Below are 24,953 nucleotides of genomic sequence, written 5' to 3'. Positions count from 1 at the left end.
CATCCAAGAATATTACAGCTACCTCCTAATGGCTGCAGATTGATGTTGCCTGGATGTTTACAGACATATATAGGAACAAAATTCAGAGAACTCAGCAGAGAAAAGACTGTCTAGGGGATGATATAGTAAGTTCATTAAAAAAACCCTCCAGTAAACAAGTTGTTAAAAAATATGTCAAGAGTAGAAAATACAACAAGCTATAATTTTTTCTTTCCTACTGAGTATATTTGTATCTGCAATCCAGTTGCAAAAATTAAATAGTTCCCATCTTAAACAAAGGACCTGTTCTCCATAATACAATGACATACAACATGTTCAGAAACATTCAGAAATTTTTCTTTTGTCTGTAGAAGATATTTAAATATTTTAAGAGCTTCCCAGCCTGGGTGATCAATCACCCTTTTCCTAGCACCAGATAACACTATTTTTTAAAGAGTAAGTGTCAGAACTAGTGTCTAATGGAAAAATCAGACACACACACCCTTTCCCCTCCCATTTTATTTCTGTAATTTAATTTTTTACTTAATAAAGGTTCTGGATTGGTAATACAGAGGTCATTGCTCTCTACCCACTGAGATGGCATAAGTAAAACCTACAGGATCACAGATTCTCACAGGAAAACCATAGATAGCTCTCAAAGTGAATCCTCTTTAAGTGAAAGGGCCATTCACTCCCTGGTCCATATGCTGATAAACTCAGCCTGGGCCAGTACAAAGGATAATGACAGTAGTGACATTAAAACTATACAAATCTCATCAGCAACTCTGGGACACACAGTTCTTTGCTTTCAAGGCTTAGGAGAGGGTGAAACAAAAACCTGGTCAATACAAGGCTACTTACTGAAGGGTTTTTACTCAGCCCAACTTCCTGGCCACACAGGGAAAGGACATGCACCAGCTTTTCCTTTGTCCTTTTCTAGAAAACAAGATGTTTCTCAAGTGAGTATTTTTTTAACCACCCTGTGGTTAGAAACATACATTAGCAATTTTTAGTTAGGAGGAACCAACCAAAGAATTAGTCATTAAATGCTCAAAAGATTGCTTTCAGAGCAACTACGCATCAAGGAAACATTAAAATAACTGTTAATGATTTTGCTGTTTATTATATTTAAATTAGTCTATTACTTCCATTGAGTATATTAAGGAAACACTGGACCATATGCATCACTTCAAAAAGACAGTTCAGAAGCCTAAATTAAGCACATGCATCATTTTTTTGCAGAATTAGGCCTGAGTCACTGCTATATAACCTGCTATATCAAAAAAGAGAAAAGAGCAAAAATTAGTTTTATTCTGCACTGCTTTATTTTAATTGGCAGATAACCAAAATCAATAAGGTAATCAAACATCACTTCTAGGAAAATTGTTCTTTTTATTGAATTTCCCAAGAAAATAACTTTAAAAGGTGCACAAGCTATCTACCTGCTCCCCTTGCTAATATCTGAACTCATCTGTTGTGTTTACTTAAATCTGACCTAGACTTAAGAGGTCCTAAAGAGATGCAGTTTCTGCAAAGAAAAACAGCTTTGGGATAGAAGATGGACACAACTCAGTCCATTTTGCAGTCCAAGAAAGACACTCAGCACACAGGGTCAGATGCTGGCACTGCCCCAGGCAGCCAGGAGCACTGCACAGCTCGCAGAGGGCACAAGCATTTAAGGACCCAAGCATGTGTTAATTCAGCCGCTCTGACTGCAACCTGCTAATGAATAGTGGGCTACCCACCTGAGAGTACTGGGGTCTCTTCCAGCTCACAGGAACAAGGACATTGGAGTTAGATCCTGATGAGGTTGAAGAAGTGCTTCGGGTGACAGCCATCGCCCTGGGTTTGCCATCTCGCCCAGAAGAACTCTGCAGCTCATCGTACCGCCTCCCAATAATTGGAGTCTTAAACAGAGAGCAGTTACTCAGTAGCACCCTGCTTCAGGCTGAACTTAGAGGAGCCCTATCGCCTCAGTTGGAGGAAAAGATTATTTTGAAGATCACATACAGGGATAAAACAAGGAGTGCAGCGAATTTCACATCACTTGGTATGTTTCTTACTTTCCACTGTGAATGTCTGAGTAGCAACTGCCACACTTAGTAGCCAGGGCTCATGTTCAAGGACAGATAATGCTCAAAGCAACTGCCACGCAAGTTCCTGACATAAGAACAGGCAAAAACCCAAGAAAGCTTATGAAGTTAATTTCAAACCTGCACTTCTTGCATATTTTTAATTTCTTTTCCTAAGAGTGCTGAACAGTTTGGCCCTTTTCCAACAGGTATTGAAATGCTTTCTTGGTTGACAATAGGATGCTTAGCATTTTCCAGAACTATACTGACAGGAAAGCAAATAGTACCATATGCCTTTTTATGCTTGTCTTTCCTTTTAACCTCAACAGCTCACTATTATCTACATGAAATAATCTATAACGCTGCAAACAATTCTGCAGCTTTGTAACAATAAAGTGAGTCGTCCACTAAAGTCACTAGGACCATTCAGTTCTATAAAGTTACAAGGGTTTGCAGGATAAAGACTGCTGTAAGAGAGCCCAGACAGAAGTCAGAATTAGGGTGTTAAGTAGCAAAACTACAAAAAATACCTCTGAAATATCAAAATGAAACTCCAAAGTCTTCCCCGGTAGCTCCTTGGAGGCACTGTTCCACACCCGATGTATTTCCATTTTTGAAAGATCACTATGTTGATAGGAAGGTAGAACTAAACTGGCAGAACGAGAAACTACCAATTTCAGGATATTCAAGGCTTCTCTCCAGTGAATGCTCTAGAAATAATATATTTACTCAGCAAACAGAAAGCGAGATTCATGCACATTCAAGATTATTTACATTTCACATCTGTGTTTTTTACCACATAATTAAAATGTGGAATTGGAATAGCCATAATCTTTATCTCTCTTGGCCAGTGACAAGGTGAGTAATTGCAGAATAATCTCAACATCAGAGACCAAGACTTGCCTACGGTGTTACTGTTAGGGAAATGGCCCACAAGGTGGGAGACCTGTGGACAAAGCCAACTTGGCAGAGGATTAAAATCTCCTACCTGAATGTCTTAATCAGTATGAATAAATATAAGGGCCATAGCAGAATCCCCATTTAATAAAAAAGGTGACTAGACACAGGTTTTTACCTCTGTGAATTCCCAGTACTCCCATGTATTTTTCACTTATCAAGAACTAGCTACAGAGGTCTCTGAAGACAAGTGCTTCTGCCACATCCCCCTTGTGCTAAAAATTAAAGAATCAGGCCACTCAGGCTCTGAGTGGTATTAAAGTTGCTCTGAGGTGCCCCAAGGCTGAAGTCCAACCTTCCCCCACAGCGAAGACACCTCCAGGCATCTTCCCTGGGGACACACAGGCTATGAGGCATCAGCATGTTTACAAACTTTGTACCACCTAGACACTTGCAGTCCTCCCAGATATTCCAATCTTAAATTCCTACAGAAAAGATCAACTTATGATAGTAAATGCTGCTAAGTGTCCATACTGATATGAAAATGATTTGGTATTCACCTGTACATATTTTTCAATGGTTTTGAGCACTTCCATGTTAAACTGTTTCACAGGAATAGCTGACAGGTCCATATAACTAAGAAGGCTGTAGATCATCTGTAAGAGGGACTGTTGCATACTAGGAAGGCCCTTTTCTAGTAGCTGTTAAAAGAAAAGTGAATATAAAAAAATTTTGAGACATTTCCTCTTAAGTAAAAAAGCTGAGTTTCACAAGCAGCAATTGTACTCTTCATCTCTCTTCACTCACTGATTTTGCAATGCCATTTTACAATAATTTCATAACCAATGATGATACAGGTGTGAAGTGAAAAAGAGCTTAAGTTGGGAGCCAAATGCTAGCCTGTTTTATTTTATAGATGCCTGCCCTAACTTATCCAGAAAACACATTCAGCAGTTGAGTAAACTGGTAGGTAAAATTTACACTGCAATTGGGTAAGCACATCCAATAAAAACAGGGGAGGATCTTTTTATGTCTACATTTGCTGGAAGTCAGTGAGAAAAAAGAAAGCTTGCTGCAGAAACAAAACTACTACTATTCAGACATCAATAAATATTTATCAAATACATTTCACTGCCAATGCTTGCTGGCTGTAAGTGTCAAAGAAACATTTTCTGTTTAGGAGTAGGTGGAGTACCTGGCCTCTCTTACTGTAGAGAGTAATACAAAGAAGGGCTTGATCTAAATCCTGGAATTTTCAGAAACTTGAGTATAGATCCTGGAATACCACAAAGAACCTTGGAAATGCAACTCTGCTCAGTTATATGTGTGACAGTAATTCCAGAGGCATACAGACAGCCATGATTTGTTTGTATGTGTGAAATAGCTCAGCTGAAAATTTCCTGGCAGGCAGCATGTTCTTTCACTGGTGACAGGCACTGTCCCACCCCACAAATTTCAGAGGCAATCAAAGGTTTTCACTGGAGGTTATCAGAGACTCAGTACTACACACCATCCTACCAATCCAGGCTGACAAAAAAGTTCTAACACTGGCTATTAGAGTTACTGGATTCTAGAAAAAAAATTCCGTATAAAAACTCTAAGCTGCCTCCTGCCTTCCATCAGAGAAAAAATTCAGTTCTTATTCAAGTGGACTTCAGTAATTTTTTAGATATCCTTCAAAGGATATAGAAAGATAAGGTTTCTCCTTTTATTGAATGAGAATGTTTCATGCCAGTGCAAATGGAACCTATTTTATCCCACTAAATATCTTCTGATTTCTTTCATCAGCACAAGTGAGTAGCAATTAGTGATTCATAAAACAGAGCGAGCAAACTCCATTAACAGCACAATAAAGTGAACTCATTATACTTATCTATTCCCCTACAATAGACAGGAAGAATTTTTAAATTAAAGATACTACATGGCAACCTGCTTCAGCCTTCAGACATCTTCAGCCCCTTGCATACCCCTATTCAGAGAGAAAATGTGCTTAGCAATTCTTCTTCAAAACAGGGTTACTGAGGGGTTTTTTGCCTTCTATTAGGGTCTTGCAATCCCTTTTGGGATAGAAAAAAGAAGTCTTGGGAAATAAAGGGAATTTTGTCTCAACTGCTGTTTAGAAAGCTGTTATAGGAACCTTATCTCTGAAAGTTTGTAATTTCCATTACAGTTGGTATAAATTTATTGTCAAAAGAATCTGTTGACTGAAACAGCTCTTGGTCCTTAAACCTGACGTATTCGTGGACTGAGTCAGTTTTCACTTGCTCAGATGAATATATGTGGCCATTGGTAGTCCAAGTATGTCCTTAAATACATAATGAATTTGCAATAAGAAAGAGCATTTCTGTTTTAAAAAAGAATAGCAACGTTAACATGCCTTTAGTGCAATATGAATTCTGTTGCTGCCAGAAGTTACAAAAATAGCAGCAAGACGGCATTGTGGTAACACATCATTTGGATAAGAGAATTCCAGGACAAAGAGTTTCCACTGTATTTGTAAGAAGAACTGTTCTCAGACTTTTTTTGGGGTTTTTTTTACTCTTGTGTATATGACATGTTTTGAAGAATTGTGGGTTCCTCTCTTGTTCTGTGTGTAACTATTGGGGTCTCATCTGGGCTCGGGAATCCACACTGCATTAGCAACATTTTCCACCTTCCTGAAGCAACAACTAACCCAGCTAAGTGGAGCAGAGAGCCTTCCAGGGATGCCTGCCCTGCTACTGCAGGAGACAGTTCCCTTTGCCCCTCCCAATCCGGCAGGGGGTGTGAAGAGATACTCAGCTCTGAGGCAATGCCATGCAGTCAAAAAAATGTTTTGAGGGAATGAAGAGGGCATTTTAAAAACCACGTCTGATAGACAAGCCATTAGTTGGATTAATGCCTTATGTAGGGCATGCTTCCCCATGCAATACGGATGGTTTAGTTTCCACTGATCCTTTGGTTTTAAACAGGTTATAAATGCTTATGTTTTTATCACCAATCCTCCATCTAACATGGAGGAGGTGGAAAAATCTACCATAAGCATATTCCTATGCACTAGGGATTCTTGCCCCTTCTTCTCTATTAATAGCATTAGCTACTTAAGTTTGAGCATGACCCTGGACTTAATGAGTCACCAGTTTAACATTACCCATGTCAATACAGATATGCTCCTAGAGTAAGTGGGCTGTCGTGATTAAAGTTTAAATTTTAAATTTAAAAAAAAATCTAGCATAAAACTAAAGCAAGCTTTCAGTAGTATGTTTATATGCTGATCCAATTTTGGTTATGGAGGTTGAGAGTTCTATTGCACTACTGAATAGTGATTTTTCCTCATCTGTACATTGAAAGCTCACAGTACTTTTCTAGAAGAAATTATAATTTGTCGTGAATGGAGCATATGTAAAACTAAGGAGCACTACTTGTCACTGTAAGATTTGGATAATAACTGAGCTGAAATGTTTTATTTTGTGCTAGAATCATACCCCTTGATGACAAGCAATGACATGCCACCAAATAGGTTAAATACAAAATTTTATCTGAATGGCATTAACAGAAACTTCTACCATGCGCTGAGAGCATTTATTTTCATACTCTTAATTTGTGGTACAGTGTCTCCTCCTGAAGCTACACCTGTGTTTGGAAGGGTCACTGCTGCAATACAATTTCCTTTGTTATTCTTAAGCATTGCCTGTCTCACAATTTCCCTCTGTCCCGAGCCTTGGGGACTTGGGGACTGAACCAGCTGGAGGCTGAGTACGGCTTTAACACTCAAGTGCAGGTTGCCCAGTGGGGCTGTTAACCTATTTGGCTTTACCAATTGACTATATATCATACAGCTGGTTTATAGGAGACAGGGGCACATTGTTTATCCTGGCCTGGGGATTAACTAAGCAGAAAACAGGAAACACACTGAAAGCTGGAAAAAAAAATTCAAGGCCACAGCAGGCTGAATAAGATTGTTTCTTCTTCTTGCCTTTTGCTACACCACCAGACTGGCAGCTGCTCTGTGCCCATATAAATATTCTCCAGACATGACTCAACAGAGCTGCACTCAAGGTAAATACAGAGAAGGGAAGTCAGTGCCTACAACTCTGTCATCCTGCTGCTGGTGGTGCTATGTGAGGAATGTGTCGTAGTTACAGCAAAAACCTGCCTGGCTTGCTGTTGATACAGTAGGTGGTGCCAATCTACAGCAAGGGGAACCCTGCAGAAAAGCCTCCACACGCACGTCTCAACCCATTTCAAGGGCAGCAGGCCACGAGCAATGGCCTTTGTGGAGGTGGTGCAGCACTAGGGACTGTACAGAGAGCACTGCAGGGAAAACAGAGGGCCACTGCTTTCCTAAGGCTGGGAAAGCAAAGGAGAAACAATTTGAACACTTACATTTTTACAGCATTTCTTCATCACAAATATAGTTTTAATAGCATTTTTTTATTAGGAATACGAGCTTCCAATGTGAAGAAGACACTTAACTCTGGAGGGTTCAATGTTATGAAGAGCTCTTCATTAGAAGAGCTTATAGTTCTCCAGAGTATTTGGACTTGAAAAGAGACTGGAAAACCTCAAGGTCCTGTTTAAGGTTCCTACAGGAGAGTCAATGGCTTTCACCATCACTTAAGATCATACACAATTGTTTAATTAGAGCCTCCACACGCAAGCAAGGTGAGGAACTGCAGCCTGAGGCAGCTGGATCGAGTTTGCTCTGAAGCCTTAAATGACTGTGGGAGCAGCACTTGGCTTTTTAGGTTCATGAAAATTTGTGAATAGCCAGTATCAGAGATGCCTGAGGGTTTTTTATAGATCCTTTGGCAGACACCGGTTAATTTATGGGGAGAGATGAGTGTCAACCTCTTCTCCAGAGTACCAATTGATAGTATAAGAGGAAATGGTCCCAATTCAGGCCAGGGAAGGTTTAGATTGACTGTTTGGAAAAATTTCTTCATCAAAACAGTTGCCAGCACTGGAACAGGCTGCCCAGGAAAAGGGTGGACTCACCATCCCTGGAGATATTTAAAAGATGTGTAAATGTGGTAATGAAGGAAATTTAGTGGTGGACTTGGCAGTGTTAGATTTGGGATTGGACTTGAGGATATCAAAAGTCTTTTCGAGCCTAAAAAGAATTCTGTGATTCTGTGAATACAGAATTGTCTTCTCCCTGGATGAGAGGGGAGACTGAAGGCAACTCAGCAGGGAAGGGATAAATGTGAGAACTCTGTAAGAAAATGTTGTCCTGAAAGTGATCTGACAACAGGGCTGCAGGAATACCAAGCAGCCTCATTCTAAAGAGCAGCTCTGAACCTTGGACCCCCAGAAACACCACTGCATCAGCACTATACTCTACACGTGAAAAATGTTAGGAGTAAACAATGAGCACAGGAAAACCTCTGCAGTAAGATGATACCATTCAGTATTAGAGGAATGCACACAAATTTGTATCAAGAACCAGATCCTTATATAGCAGATGGTATCTTACTATGCTGGAAAATCCACTGTGGAGTTAGTCTTCTGATTTTCCTCAATGGGATATAAAGAAATGTCCAGTTTCCTCCCACTTTCACAACTGGAAAATCCAACTGGCTGATGAAGGAATCTGCTTTAAGATGCATCAGCTTTTGTTTTAGTGTTCAATATTGATTTTTTAAAGTAATTCTGCTTTTTTCTGCCAATTTCTGCTTTTAATTATAAATAACAGATGCAGAGCTCCCAGTAATTTGCTGGCACACTTCATCTCTCTGGGCTGTTGGGCAACAGAAGAGTTAGAACAGTAAAAAGTTTCTGAAAACTTACCTCAGCCAAATATGTAACCATGCTCAGAGTAATATCAGCAAATGCTTCATGAAGGTAACGGCAAACCACATTTACCCAGGTAGCACAGTCCCTTGTGTAGCTGTGTGTTTTATAAAGGGTCATGACATGGGCAAGATTTGATAGCTTGGGATTCTTCTCCTCCAAACAAACCTAATTAAACATAAACATCAAAACATATCAAGAACAAGGCAACTGCACTTGCAGTTTCAGGGTTTGAGGATGTACAAAACAGCAAATGATTTTGATACCTGAGCAATCCTTTCAGCTATGTCTTTACAAAACTGGTTTGGACTGTCAAAATGCTGAATTAAATGGGGCAGGAGACACAAAACATTCAGTGGAAATCCTAGAATAAGAAAATACAGAACAAAACATAAATTCTGGACAGCAAGAGCCACAGTGATCTTTAAATTGGTGTTTCGTGGGAGGTCACGGTTTCAATGTTACATTAGCCATAAACTCACACAGACCCTGTCAGGTCACACCACTGTCTTAAAGGGGCCTTAACTGGAAAATCCAGTATGTCATTTAGGCAACAATACTCTTGTAAAGCGTGAGCCTATTTCTGCAAACACTGCTGCACATTCCTGTTACAGATCATTTTTATCTTTTCCACTTAACTGGCTTATTGACAGTCTTAACCAGTGGCATTTTCACTACAGCTGCTAAAACACAAAAAGAAATTCAGTGAGCATTGATTAATAAACAACTGTTCTGGTCAGCTGCCAGGCACAGCTTCCATTGTTTCATACTGTTCAAGGTATTAATAATGCACCCAGTTCCAGGTGCTGTAATTAGCTTAAGTGCTGTCTGCAACTGCGATTCAGCTCTTCTGCACCAACTCATAGCTCAAGGCAGTTGATGAAATACCTGCAGCAGTTGTAACAGAGAGCAGTAACAAAAGCTGATCAGGTTCAGGTGGGATCTCAGAAGTGAACTAATTGTATCTGGACACAATCTGCTTTTTGAAAAGAAAGAATTTGTTCTATGAAAATAATGTTCTAACTGTTCATTCCCTCTCATTCTACACAATTAAACAAGTTGCTGAAATTAGGATCATGGTTTCCCTACCCATCCTCTGTACTCAGGGAGAAGGGAAGATACCTCCAAATGGTAGTCACAACAATTCAATGTGTGAACTGCCCAGCCAAAGCTGGGAACACAGGCACCACATAGGTGTTTAGAGATGGGCAGGCTGTTCATGGCACTCATCCCTTTACTCTGTGTCTAGGCTTGTTATGACTTAGTTGTAAAGCCTAGACATTTGTCTTAGTATCTGTATTTCTGACCAAAAGAGAAGGGTAAAAATCTGGAACAATGCAGAAGCTCTCTTCAGGAAATATAATTAAGAAGTGGTCGCAACCTCTGCTAAATAATGGGGAATTTCAAAATGCTATCTCATTTCCTTATTACCCAGGCCTCTCTCTTCACTCACTATTGAGCTCTTGCAGTTTATCTAGAGTGTACAAGAGTTTTTGATATTTATATTTTTAGAGAAAATACCACAAAATACTAATTTAAAATCAAGCAGTTTGACATAGTCTGAAAACAATTGAAAGAAAAACTGACCGAAGTAGGTAATACAAGTTTTGACAGTATCTCCTTACATATTTACTTTGTCACCCATCAGAAACTTTATATGCTGCTATAGCCCTAGAAATGAAATGCTAAGTAATACATTTCTCTCCTCCAAAAATTATTGTGCAATGGCTTCACTTTCTAGAAACAGGTCATTATTTCTATGAAATTTCAAAAAAAGCTCATGCAGCCCAAAGCAAAAGTACATTATGCTATAGTCAAAGAGAAAGAAAAACTGCTGGTTTTGGTTTTGTTCAGAGCTGAACAAGGTCTGTCTATGTCAATGCAGCAGAAACTGAAAAAGAGGAAAGCATAATGGTTTTACCTATAGCTTGAGAGGAATCCACCATAGATATTCGAGACACTGGTGTCAGCAAACTAAAAAGCTGCAGTGTGAGGTCCGTGGTAGTAAGGGAAGTGAATCCTTTCAGGAGTAGTTGCTGGAGTCCTGAGAAGTCTGCCCATTTCAGTTGCCCTTGCAGCTTCTCTAACTTCTCCCGATTTTCAGCTTTATCTAGTGGCAAATGAGCCAGAAGTTTATTCAGCAACCGCAGCGCCATTAGGTACTCAAACTCAAAATCTGATTCCATCAAAGCCACAGCAACCCAGAAGATGGTGGCCAGTAGGTTGGTTGGATTGTTAATATGGGATGGATCGGTGAGACTGTCCTTGAGAGAGGATGAACTTCTTGTTTTAGAAGACAGGCCTTGCTGGGTGCATGCTTGAATTCTGTCTAGTGTGGCACTGCGTGGTGGGTCTGAGGACTTGTCCACATCTCCAAACTTCTTGGGCACAGAAAAGCTCCTCTGGTGTCTACTTCGCTCAGCAGTGGCTGTGTTGCCATTTGCAGGATTCATGTTCAGCTGCCCCGTGCTCTTCCGGTTTGCGGTCAGCTTGGTGTTGGACGTTAAATCTGGTGAAGATGAACTGAAACCAAGATTCATAACATCCATTACACTGTGTGAATGCACAGCTTGAAAGGATACGTATTAGATGCAAGCTAAGTATTTATCAGACTGTAAATAAGTATTTAAATGGGAGAAGTAGAACATCAAACCATCTATTGCAGCCTGCCGTCTTTTTTCCAGAAGACAGACTGAGGCCCACAGACCTGACAGAGATGAGATACACATGGCACTGCACCAAACCAGAACAGGATAGCCTACAGTCTCCATAGGCAAGAATGACATGGGGATAAGAAATACAGAGCTGTGAAGCGACTTATGGCAATTCCCAATAGGACAGTGGCAAAACTGGAAACAGCTTTGGTCTCTAAAGTGCCCTCATCAATGGAGCAAGCCCTGAACTTGGCACAACTGGCAGGCAAATGCACAATTGCTTGCTGGGTAATGTGAGAACTGTGGGCAGAAAAACCAGCATATCTTAAGCAGAAGCACAAACACACCATTATCCTCAAGAAACCTGTGGTTGCCCAGGCTCTTGCCGATTCAGACCCTTCCAAAAATTTGTTGTCATTGCATCCTATCCTGCCTGTATCCTAACATCTCCTCCAGATGGTTTACAGAAAGTGTAGGTGCTTCAATTTCAGTGACTAATGCCTCCTCATGGACTACCATGCAATGATCCAGACAATACCTACCAATTACCTGCAGAGAGGAACATGCTGTGTTGATATACACAAGGGAAATTGGCTCTGGAGAACAGCTAATTCCTGACTCTGATCCCATTTCTACCTCATGCACTATGAGTCTCTACTGTCTATAGTACTTGAGAATTTTATCCTAGAAACAAGTGTCAGGGTAAAGTATATGGCATCCCACTGCTTTCTGGAGTGTTTCCTACTCTTTGTTCCATCTTGCTCTTTGCTGAAATGTGCACTAAAGAAAGATAAACAGCTCTTAGTTAGGAAGCAGAAGTGTATTTACTCTGCTCTACTCTGTCCCAAGGCACTCCTCGGGTTCTGCCATGGCACAGCACCCTGTCTGCTAGCTTCAGAAATGACAGCCCTGGCATTTTTGTGCTACAGGTAAAGCATGGTAACTTTTAAACAATATTTTAAAAAATAGTTACCTATTCTGTTGTTACTATTAGGAGTCAGATAGACATTCATCTCCCTCAGTACTGTCAACAGCCATGTTACAGAGTGAGCCCGTGACTTCCCTCCATGTACAAAGGTCTACTTTCAGGCCAAGGGTTTCATAAAGATGGTCAACACATCAAAAAAAATCCATATCTACACAGGAAAAATTCTCCCTAGTTGTATTGAGAACAAACCATGATCATTTATTCCTGGGGAATACTTCACCTAAGAATGACACGCTGTGAGAAACCAGTACTACAAAACCCATGTTCCTTCCAAGACAAAGACAAAGGTGCAAAATTACAATATTTTTAGAGGATGTTAAAGTAGGTTATAGCCAAATGGCAGTGAGGTAGAATTTACAACACATTGTAAAGGTTTTTTAGTTCTATCAACATGATTTCAACTATGGCAAAATTTGGCTGAAATGTGCTCATCATCTGGTTCTCAGGAGGTTACAAATGAGCTCAGTCTTATCAAAATATCTTCTCCCTATTAGACTGCAGAATGGCACACTTAATGTCATGAAAAAATACAGTGAGGAGAATAGATTCTTACCGTGATAACACCGTCAAAAGATCACTGTTCTTCAAACAGTCAGAGAGGTTATCCACTGCAGCTTCCAAAGTAAGCAGTGCCTCCATTACATACCCCTATCAATGCAGGAGGTTAAGCATTTTAACAAAGACATTCAAAAAAGCAACATTGAAAAATCTTCAGTTCATAAAAGGAACAGGCACCTACTGAAAGCCTGTAATTTCTCCTGAAAAAAACCTCAACATTCACGTCAATGCCGCTGCCCTGAACATTAAAATGTCACTACAAATGTGTTTTATTTTCTGCCTCTGAATGATCTGTGAAGGTATGCAAGAAGGGCACATATCTCATCAAGGGACTGGTAATGACACACTGAACCTCTGACTTGCAGGTCACTGATTTAAATTCTACACAAGCAGTTGTGACAGAGTATTACTGTCATCTTGTGGCAGTTTCATTACCTAAGTAAAATATGGAGGTGATGTCAGTCTATTTCTTACTGAGAGCCAGGATTTCTCTTTATTAAATCTTGAATCTTGCAATCAACAGTCTCTGATTGTAAATTGTAAAGATTTCAGTACGTTTAGCTAAACAGAGTGAACATCATAGTGCTGTGAAAGGTCTGTATTGAATTAAGTCAGTGTAAGCTTTGTATTATTATGGATGGTGCAGATTTCTTTACTCCTAAACACGTCAGTATTTGAGGAATGAGATGGTATCTACTTCACATTGTAAGATTACATCACCAGACAGATGATGGATTCCTTAAGCCCAAATTAATGAAGCTGAAAAGGACAAAATGGCCATCACAAAGATTTTGTTTTGAGTGACAATTACTAACATTTTCTAGTTGTTGTCTTTAGAGCTATGTAAGATTGTAACAGCCTGATGAAGGCTTAGATAAGGTACATTTGAATCCAGCAAACTCAGAAGTAACCTTTCCTAAGGACACATTCTTCTCTTCATCACATGAGACCAGAACACCTTGTTAAAATGGTAATTTTAAATTAAGTATGAATTGAATCAACAGTTCTAAGAAGCATCATTTACATGTGCATACCTGAATCTCATCTCCATGCTCTCCAATAACTTCCACCAATCTCGACAGGAGGTCGGACAACGCGTGTGCAGAAAGGGGCTGCTTTAGGGCCCTGAATATCTGGAAAGAGCGACCAGCATAATGTCTGGAAGAGCTTGAAAGGGCCGTTTGCAAAGCAACTTCACTCAGATGCTGCTCCAAATGAAAACCTAAGCAAAAGAATAGGATGTCAATTTTTTCCCCCCTTTTTTATTACAGACTCTACTGTGGGTCATAAAGAGGCTGAACCTACTCTGAGGAGGAAATGCTCATTAGCACATGCTGCAAACCCCGAGAAAGGGAGGTGCACAAACATCTGTGCTTCGTAGAATACATTTATTTTGCACAGAATGCAAGAAAATTAACTGAATTAACTGCAAAACAAAATTCTGAATCTGAAATTGATAATCTCATTTATTTTTATTACAATTCCAGGACAAACTTTCAAGCCATCCACTATTCTTACCGGCAGCAATAGTAACTTCTGAAAACTCCCAAACCTGAAGCCAAATTGAGTTAGGAGTCTTTCTAGTTGTTTCAGAAGGCTTTGGGATAAGATCTTTAATATAAATACTGATGCTGCATTCTGCTTTGATCTTGGAAATTATTTAATTAGTGACTGTGCTGGTTTTCAAAATGCAATCAGCACATTCCCTATGTTCTAAAAACCATAATAAATGAAAACGAAACTTTTATTGCCAGAAGAAATTTAACAAAGTATATTTGCTTAGTAGCTGTGATGCATTTTACTAACAGGACACAGAGGAGATTTTATCTGGCAGAATCAATCAACAGCTTTCTACCAAAAGCTTTGAAGAAATATTCAATTCAACATTTAGCCACAGTTTAATCTAACACAACTGTCTTAAAGCAATTCTTTCATATGTCATACATCCTTGTTAAGACATATTTACTGTGCTTCTGCATAAGCAGATCTACTAAGACACAGGATAAACATGAATTGTGACCGTGAGGAAAGATTTTTTTAGTTATGAAAGGAAAATATTTACTACCTGACTTGGAATCTTTAAACACAGATACAACATGGCGCAGAAAATTAGTGAGTTGTTCAGCACTCTTGGTGTTCTGATTTTTGGGAGTGATATCTTCATGGCACCAAAGTGGACCAAACGCCCTTAAGGAAATACATAACAAAGTGCAAAATTTCTTTGAGTTATCTTAAATAAATGTAATCAGTTATAATATATAATCTGTACAGGTATTTAGATATTTACAGGGCCATGACTGTAAACATGCTACCACACAGAATTTTACATAAAAGTAAATAAATATTCCTATGCTGTATTTTAAAATATAAGCTATGCTGTGTAGAGAGGACCACAAACAAATCCCTGTTTTTCAGTTTAACATTGTGCCTGGAACCTGCTGGCTGTAGCTGGTAGTCAATACTAGTTTCACTATGGCCTTTCACTATGCACTGTACACTTTATATCTTATTTTATAATAATAAAACTGGCTTCTTCTATAAGTTCACTTCTGAACATAAAACTATCATCAATTAAAGATTTTATTTCTGTCAGGCAAGGTATTTTTTCTGTTTTTTTCTGACACTGTAGTGCTTTTAAGTATCTAGCTACTATTGTAAGTATCAATAAAAGAAGAATAGGGTCTGTAATTACTACTAAAGCTCAGTCATGTTCCTTTAAGTTGCTCCATGAAAGTATGCATTTGGAGTATAAACATATGCTCCGCTTATCTGCATTACCTGGTTGTCAGAAACTCAATTAATTTGTTTGCTTTCTCATCTGATTCAGCAGCAGTGTCCATGTCCTCAACTTCTTGTGTAATCTGTGGGAGATTTCCACTGCTGCCTCCCAGGCTGATGCTGGAGGAGGTGGAGCTGGAGCTCAAGCCGGAGTCTGGCACTGGAGATGACTGGTATTCCCGCAGAAAGTCAAAGCCACCTGCCAGCCACGAGGGAGGAGATAAAGATGGAATGCACTGTTGGGCCAGCTTGGCAGATGAAAGTGTCTGCCAAGCAGCTCTTTTCAGAGTCAGCAGCAGAAACCTTCCACTGGGAAACATGGAGAAACCTTCCATGAACACAACAACTCTCAAATACTGATGGGAGTGAAAATGGTACTTTGCTTCAAATTGTGACTAAACAATAAAATGAAAACTATCCCAGTCAAGATTTCTTTTTTTACTGCAGTACTTGGAAAACAAATATTCTGTGGCATTCTACACTGAGAAGTAGGACTTTTTAAAAGTGAATTTAGAAATTGGAAAAGTGCATGCAAAGTTCACTTCTCTGGGCTAGTCTGATACGGAAAAAAACTGCAGGGTGGAATCTGTAGAACGATTATGCTGTCCTAATTTTACAAATGTAACGGGAATCAAGACACAAATGTTTAAGGCTTTTATTCAACACTTCTAGTAACTGCACCCACTTGATTAGTCACACCAAGCATTTTCAGCATTAGGATGAAACACTTGAGTAAGTGTTTGTCTAGTGTAAGCTAGATCAAGAGCTTGCCACAGTTTCAGAGCTAAGATCAGAAACCAAGACCTGTTTTCTTAAGGTTAGACTTCTAGTCATGTTTAGGCTGTATCTACAACAGAAAAAAATGGCCTTGTGAGAAAACCCACTGCAAATCAGAATACTCTTGATTTAGTTGCCTGACATTGTGTGGAACAAACCTGAGCTGAAGCATTTTCAGTCAGGATTCTTTGCTACAGCTACTCACTCACACTCTCACTCTTTATATTCGCTTCTAAAAAAAACCAGTCCAAAATACCAAGTCTTGATAACTCCTTGAACTCCAGAGGGCCAGGCTCAGGGTACCAATTACATTTTTTAGACACAAGAATGAAAACAGTTTTTCATTTTGGCAGAAAAGCAGTAATAAAATTTTAATTTAAGAATTTTATTCTGTGTTTAATAATTCATAGATGTGCACTGGGAAAGAAATCCACCCAACATAACACAGGAAATTCACGGGAGATAATTTTTGACTGAAGATATTCAGAATGAAATTTTTTTGGCCAAAATAATTCATCAATCTAAAACACCCATCCCTTCTGCTCCTTACTTTAGAATAGTTTTGTTGTGTCTCAGAAAAAATAATAATAAATTATCATGTAATATTTTTTATAAAGCCAAATACTTCCTAAAGAACCATTGAAATGCCACTGATTTGAGAATCTTTACTTTTCATTTTTCACAGTATGGTAAAGTTCCTCACTCTTTTCCCAACAACTAATCCTACATCCACAACTCTATATTGGCTCTGTGATTCCTTCAAAACTGAACAGTACACTTGCTTTTAGTAATATTATATGACAACAGTAAATCTAACTAGCAGCTTTCTAAAATTGGTTCCAACTAGCTCCTTAAAACCAGAAAAACTGCTAAAAGTAATAGAACACTGACCTCAACTGAGGTCTGAAGTAAGATTCCTAACGTAGAAGCAGATTTCAGGAGAGAAATGCAATGTATCAGTGATATAAAGGAGGGTGTGTATCATGTGAAACTTAATTTAATAATGGAAAAACTGAGCTGCACATTCTTGCTGCTCTTTCTGTGTTGGAATGATTTATTAATTTCTTTTAAGGTTGAGGAATGATTGCCCTCATTTAAAGTAGCTCTGGGCCCCTGAGGGGGAAAATCAGGAAGTTATTAACCCTACTAATTTTAAAATACTACATTACTTACTTTGCCTTACATTAGATAACTTTCTCACTATCATGAAAAGTTGTCTAATAATAAATTGCACTCACCCCTTGGGTAGTTCATGTGGAATTAGTATTAATGGGAACTGCTCATATTTGCCACTTTATTACTTTGATTTATCAAAGCCTGACAGTATGACACAGTGCTCTTCTTTTGCTCATTACCTGTGTAAAGATATTCAGGTAAGTATGCTGGTTGTACTGTCAGGGTCTTGGTCTCATTCATCTCTCTGGTCTGAAGAAGCACAGATGCAATGGCTTGATAGTTGTTATTGCAAGACAATGCAATCAAAAGGTGAAGCAGTAACTTTTTACTGTGTTCAAACACCTCCGGGCGGTAATGGTCAAGACCTAAAAAGAAAAGGTTACAGCAAGCTCTGAATATGAAGCAATAATAAACAAGTTCACATTCCAGAAATAGCAAAAATTCCAAGGCAGTGCAAGACAACAGTGCAAATAAACAAAAGATGTAGTATGTCCAGACACAGCTACCAGTGCTGTTACTTAAATGTATATGTATATTTAGTTTCCAGACTGAGGTCCACACAGCAGGTACAGAGAATGAGTGGCAATACAGCGTAATACATTCTGTCTCATTGCAGTTATTTGACAGGTCTGGAAAACCTTTAAAGATGAGGTATTCTTGATGGTGGTTGTAATTATATTGCTTACCACAGTATTTGTCTTTCTAGCACAGACATCAGGTTTAGAATGAGTGCAAACTGTAAGAGGCAGGTACTGATTTATTAAAAAAAGGAACTAACAGACAAATCACTCTAAAAAGACCTTCAACTACCAGTGAGCAGCATGAGAAAATAGCCCTGAACTCAGGCTGCAGAACTCAAACCAAAGGTTTAGCACTGAAAGACTCTCATTTGGTTTACACTACTGCTGTCTGTAAGATTTTAAAACAGCCAGAATAATTCACCAATTACAAATACAAAGGAAATAGATATTCCTGCACTCTGTTTTAGTAATCTTGTTTTGATTCTCTTTCAGTACCTTGCAGTATATTTAAACATATTTTTTTCTGTTTAAGAGTAATTTCAGTGCTGAAAAAGCTAACTTTTTTCTTCTTCAACTCCTCTCTTCTCAGGATATATTCCTCTTCAAAAAAGCAGCTACTTCATTACTCTGTGCGGCAGCAGCCGTCAGATCTTTCAAGTGAGGTGTTTTCTAACATACTCTAGTCATGCTGGTTCTTGTTTGGCCTGCAATAATGAAGCTGCTCGTACTGCCACAGTCTGAACACGGTGCCTTTGGCTCCTAAGGGCAATTCTTTGGAGGTCCTGTGACCCTTACTCTTACTCATCTCCCAGTAGCCTCCTCCAAAAGAACTGTGGTGATCCAGCCTGCCTCTATTTCAGCTTCTTAAGGTTTCGGCTCCTATTCACCTTTCTACAACTACTTCCACCTGCCAGGAGATAATGAACCCATCCTACCTTGTTTTAACATACATCTGAAAGGATATAAAAAGGTCTTTTAGTTGAAAATAAATTATATATTTGCAACAGTTGTAGCTGACATCCTATTAAACCCCAAGGTTGTATGAAAGTATTGGCACAGATCTGCTAACTAGGAGGTGAGAAGAACAGTTCAGCCTTTGTGCTTGTCCCGTGCTCGTCCCTTCTTTAACCTGTAAGAGTTCCAAGGAGGGTAAGCTTCTGTGACATGGACACATTTCCACGGGAAAGGAGTCTAGCTGTTAATTCATTTCACACTTGTTGCAAAAAGAGATTTTGAACAGCAGTGATTTTCATGCGCCAGAGATAGGCAAGTTCAAACCAGCAGTCTGCCTGCCTGCTTCACCAACAGTACCACAAACCATTCAATAGCCTATGAAACACACAGACATTACAAAATCCTTTCATTTTAATATCTTCTCACTCCTTCCAATAAATGAAAGGATACCAGCTCTCCAGCTAGGCAACATATTAGTTTCTAGTCTGCTTTTCAGTCAGATGCATCTGCCCACCCACATTCCAACGGGACAGTAATACTTGATTTTTAATTACATTCATATCTTTGTCTAATGTGTAGCATAACTTCCTTACAACATCACAAGAGCTCTACTACAGAACAGAAAACATTTCCACAGGAGGTATAACAACTCTAGAGAAACTGACTGACCTTGAAACCTGAAAGCTGTGATCTCACTTTAGTTACCACTACACCAACTACATTTAGTTACCAGTTACATTTAATTTTAATTTCACATTTCAGAATAGAGAGATTTTAGCCAAGGGATTGTACTAATAAGTTTCTATTTATTTCTTATTAAAAACCTGTAATGTTGAAACCTTATTGCACAAACAAATAAATAAAGATATTTTTCTAATGCATTTAATAATTTCTTAAGTCTTTCTGCACATGTTTATTTGCATGGCTCCCTCATGGCTCCTTAAAGCCATCTTAACTGAAGTGGCCACACTGTTCTGTACTACTCCTTCTTAAGTTCTTCATTTATTCTTCTGACAGCTTCTAACTGAAAGCACCAGTTTCCTCACACTTGTTACAAATCATAGTAAAGACGTTGTTTGATCAATTAATGGTTAAGGATTTGATCCATAAAATTACCAGGTCTCCTTCAGCTCCCTCTTGCACTTAGAAAGTTCACAGAAACAGACAAAAAAAACAAGAGAAAGTTGTTATGGGCAGCCACAAAATAAATTTAAATTTTAAGCAAATATATGGTGAAATACCATTTTGAAACTGACTCTAGAAGTCCCATCCAACACAGTCCTGGTTTGTTAGTCCTGCATTTCATTAGAAGTTTGTGAAATCAATGTACTGACATACAAAACCTGATTTCATCAAAAAATTTTAAGCAGAACAGTTGGTAACAGAGTAGCAGTAAAGGAAAACAAGTGTCATCTTCAACATATACTTCATTTCACCACTGTGCTGTAACATCCCAGTTTAATCTCTTTTTGCCTGCTGAGACTAACCATGAATACTTAGTGGTAACTATGGTGACTGAATGAGAAGTGAACTGTGCTATCAGCTATGATAAATTTATTTCACAACTGTCTGTGTTTATTTGTGAACACTGTTATTTATCAGCCATGGAAGTTGGGGAATATAATGCCTTATAATGCTAAATACCTCTGTGTGCTAAAAAATTAGGCTACTCTTCATAATGTTGAATGGCAGGACAAGGAAGGTAACAGACCCCAGAGAAACTGTGCTACAGTCAGGAACAGCCACAGCAGTGGGGAAAAAGCAGTGCCTCAGTGCTCAGGCACATAAGGGAACACACTGATGATAAAGTATTCCATCAGCAGTGAAACTAATGAAGCTTTGCTTTCCAGTGGTCTGTGTCCTGCCTCCACCACCTCGAGACAGCACAGACGAGCACAGTCCAGGCCCAAGGTATGTGCAGATTGTCATCACTAACCAAGCTGGACAAAGGCATGAGTTTCACCTCCTGTTCTTGCAGGGGCTATGACACACATTTTTAGAGAGATATTTTAGGAAGTCATTCATCTTCAAATTTCTACACACCTCTCAAATTTGGGTGAAATTGGCTAAAATATTCAAAAACTTCAAAGTTTTGAGACTAATTTACAGACTGCAACTGTCTTGGGCTTTTTATTTTAGGGTGGAGGGAGGAAATCATAAAACATTAAGAAACACAGTTCTATAGCTTCCGCAAAACTAAAGTAAAAGGAGGGAGTACATCTGTATTTTCTTTCTTGTTGTGTTGGTCTTACCTAAAAAGAGAGCATGTAGCAACAAAGGGAGGTGAAGAGCCCAATCTTCTCTCACACTGTGATCCACTACCATCTCAGTCATGAAGATAACAGCAATATTGCACCTGGAAGTTCAACCACAGCATCAGTTTCAAACCTCTTGGAAAAGGGAAAGCACAAAGAGGACACCTATTTCTGAAGAAATACACTATCTATAAATTTTCAGATTTGTAGCATTCCTTCTCAATGCAATTAATGCTGAAGTACTTTAGTTACAGTATCAAGCAAACAAATATGCATTACTGAAAAAAAAAACCCTATTACTGTCAATATAAATTATGTAAAAGAGGAACTTCAGAATATGCATGGCCTAGTTACAATAAAAGATCAAAGTGCTATGAATAACAGGCATGGTGGCCTGGGAAAAAGAAAATTTCCTTTTCAGTTTCAGTTGTTTCTTCAGTCTTATTCTTATCAGTGATGTCCTATATTGTAAATAGGCTTTCTGGTAGAAATCTGGTAGAATTGTGAGCTTTCACTGCATGTTCATTTTTCCACTGGAAATCAGCAGAAATTGAATGTATGATTTTCAGCTGTTCTGAATGGTGGGGCAGTTGGATTGGTGTTAGTCAACTACTCAGAGGGAGCACCTCACTGTCTGAAATGTCAGAATGAGAAACCGCTCACCTATGAAGGGGTCCTCGGGGTGTGATGGTTTCTGGGAGATAGTCCACAAGTGGTGCCCAGCATCCTCCATTGTAAGGCATGGGCAGGGGATGTGGCTGTTTGGTTTCAACAATATTCAATAACCAGCTTGTATACGGAGAAACAGGATCATCTGCATGGAAAAGCATTCACAAAAAGTGCATAAAACTCAAGTCTGGTTACCTATTTTTGTGAAATTCTAAAATGATTTTATGCTAACATATGAGTTCAGCTGTTTGGAACAATGTGGTAAGATGCCATGAGGTTTGCAAATTCCTGTGTTCAATAACAAGTGATGCATTTTTAATCCCTCTTTCATGCTGCTGGAAATTAAAGAGATTCCAGGGAGACAGCACTGAATGGTAGGAGCAGCAGCTGAATCCCTGCTGTCACTTAGTGGCTTTGGATCCGGATCACAAAGCACCAAGCAACAGAGTTTCTCTTCAAAAATGAGGGAAAAGTTCAGCCAACAAAGCTGCTGTCAGAAGCCATCTGCTGCAAGGAGCCAGTACCAGTGACACATTCTTGCAACTCCTCACCAGTGCCCTGCTGAGCGATGCTACAAAGGCACAAGTTAAATGTCCTGAATTAGCAAGGAGGCATAAGGAATGCAAAATACATCTTCAGGGTAATTGTCCTTCAACAGGGATGAATTATACCTTGAATTTCTCAAAGATATATTTAATTTTGCTTTAGTGTGACAGCTGCTGTTAATGAGTGTTAGGATTTTTTTTTCCACCTGTTTATCTGCAATGATGTGGGTCAAGTAAGTTATTTCCACCACTTTCTGTCTTGTCTCAGCTGCACAGTTTCATTCATCTCTCCTGTGTTTTGTTCTCTCTCACTCCTCTTGATTTTCTCGCTGTTCAGCTTTTAAGGACCTTTTTTGAGGTCTGGCAGTCTGTGGTACACTGCCATGGAAAGTAGCCTTTCTGGGTCTATTTTTGATATACATTCAAACATTGCCCTTCATGAATTTTTAATGAGTGTTATTGTTTGTTCTGTTTCATCTTTTTGTGTTTTCATTTGTTTGTTTGTTTGTTTGCTTGTTTGTTTTATTTTGGTTTTGTTATGCTTTTGTATTTTAGGTAAGCTTGAAACTCTCAGTATTTTGCTTTTCTTTTATTTTTTTTTAACAGCATGTATCTGATGCTTGTCAGCTTTCTCACGGGAAACAAAACTGTTTTGATGCCTACAAAAGCATCAGAGCTGGATTTTTCTAATGCACATCACTTCTTAATTTTAGAAAAACATCTCCAGATTTCAAGATATTCAAGAGACTTCCAGTGCAGTACCTGCTTCTCCAATTATTTCTAAAATGCCAACTTTATAACTCTCATTCTTAAGTGCTGGGCTTTTAAGGAACACTTTATATCTTTATGATTTAGACCTCTACTTGGATTCTCTGGAGGATGATTGATTAGTTACAGATAAAGAATAATAAAATGACTTACTAATGTAGCAAAGTATGGCATTTTCACATCTTCTTCTTCTAAGAATTAACCAGATAATGTCTGCCAGATGCTTTTCATAGAAAAAGCACTGCACAAGAACTACTTATTTCTACTAATTAAAGTGTTTCACAGAAAAGTGCTTCCTGAAGTTCACACCAAGACCTAGATCCTCACTTTTATTTTCACAGGTTTATGTGCAGACCAAGAAAAAAACAGAAAAGCAGCACCTTGAAGATAAAACATACCATCCTTGCCTGTACAAAAATTTTGTGTGCTGCAGAGTTGTGTTCCCTATTTATATCCTTGGGAATACATGAATATTAAAGCAGACTGGAGAGAGGGGAGAAGCCATACCACCAAATCCTTTGCAGGCTGCCTGTCTGAGGGAATAAGTTGTGCTTTCTTAATGGAAGTTGCATTATGCTTCTTGTAGAATGACGAGACATATAAAAATTCCTTTCCCTTATTAGAATTCTATATAAATCTCAGTAGCTAAGTAAAATACATTTTATTTTCCTTCGTTCGTGTATTTGCTAAAGGAGCCCCTGTGAGAAGCACACTTTGCATAAATATTCATGGTACTACAAAGCTTGCAGGTACAGGCAGGAAAAAACATTTGGGCACTGGCTGGAGGAGACATTCCAAAAGGGCAAAGAAAATTTCAGTATTTTTTAACCTTTTATCACTCTAAGCTCTTGTCAAAACCAGGTATTTGTGAAGGCTATTCTGATAATATAAACGCTGTTCTGTCTTGAAAGATTGTCCATGCAGATCAGATTAGCACTAGTATTTAACTAACATCTGGTGAAGCATTTTAAGTAGCTGCAGCACTAGAAAGCGGTAAAAAAAATCCAAGACAAGTGTACTAAACCCCACTGAGTTTAAGATGTTGCACACTTTCTTATGTATTTAAACACTGGAGTTTGTACATACACAATATTTTGTCAATAATGTGCATCATAATTATGACTAATAGTTGGTGGTGCACATTAAATTATCCTATTGTATTGTATTTTACAGTCTTTGCATATTTTGCAAAAGAGTATTGGCAAAAACTACTTGGATTAAAAAAGATATAAAATCTTTACTTTTTATGTTAAAATACTGTTCAAAAATGGTGTCTGTAATTCCAAAGCAAGACATTATGGCTGATATAGTACTTGACCTGGCTTTAATAAGCCAGTGATGAAAGTCAATAACAAGATCTTGCCTTTTTTACATTTGGTTAGGGCCTAGCCAAAATCTGTAAATTGAATTCACTCCAGAAATGAAGTCAAACCATCCAACTGCCCGATTTTGTAGTATTGTTTAATAGTTAACTGGTTTTCTTTGGATTCTCTGCTGAGCACCAGTGTCCATTCAGAGCCCATTTAGCAGGAATACATTCAGAACAAGAAGCACGCTCCGGAGCCCATCTCCCCTCTAACACACGTTTGC

At 38.7% G+C, this 24,953-nt stretch overlaps 1 protein-coding gene across 6 annotated transcripts in view; it reads right to left on the bottom strand.

Annotated features, from left to right (window-relative positions):
* Positions 1–24,953, bottom strand: part of FRY (FRY microtubule binding protein) — a 228,467-nt gene that overhangs the window by 34,202 nt on the left and 169,312 nt on the right. For all 6 annotated transcript variants that reach the window (XM_063394764.1, XM_063394762.1, XM_063394765.1 and 3 more), the window contains 14 exons: positions 22,045–22,195; positions 21,379–21,482; positions 17,831–18,016; positions 15,699–15,897; positions 14,986–15,107; positions 13,955–14,142; positions 12,916–13,010; positions 10,642–11,243; positions 8,987–9,084; positions 8,718–8,888; positions 3,509–3,649; positions 2,582–2,761; positions 1,725–1,886; positions 841–915 (listed from right to left, as the gene is read on the bottom strand). In XM_063394764.1, the coding sequence (XP_063250834.1) occupies positions 841–915; positions 1,725–1,886; positions 2,582–2,761; positions 3,509–3,649; positions 8,718–8,888; positions 8,987–9,084; positions 10,642–11,243; positions 12,916–13,010; positions 13,955–14,142; positions 14,986–15,107; positions 15,699–15,897; positions 17,831–18,016; positions 21,379–21,482; positions 22,045–22,195 (2,474 nt within the window). The remainder of the gene's footprint in view (positions 1–840; positions 916–1,724; positions 1,887–2,581; positions 2,762–3,508; positions 3,650–8,717; positions 8,889–8,986; positions 9,085–10,641; positions 11,244–12,915; positions 13,011–13,954; positions 14,143–14,985; positions 15,108–15,698; positions 15,898–17,830; positions 18,017–21,378; positions 21,483–22,044; positions 22,196–24,953) is intronic.

The sequence above is a fragment of the Prinia subflava genome, chromosome 3 (assembly GCF_021018805.1).
Source record: "Prinia subflava isolate CZ2003 ecotype Zambia chromosome 3, Cam_Psub_1.2, whole genome shotgun sequence".
NCBI classification, from domain to species: domain Eukaryota; kingdom Metazoa; phylum Chordata; class Aves; order Passeriformes; family Cisticolidae; genus Prinia; species Prinia subflava.
This window is presented reverse-complemented; position numbering and strand designations above follow the sequence as displayed.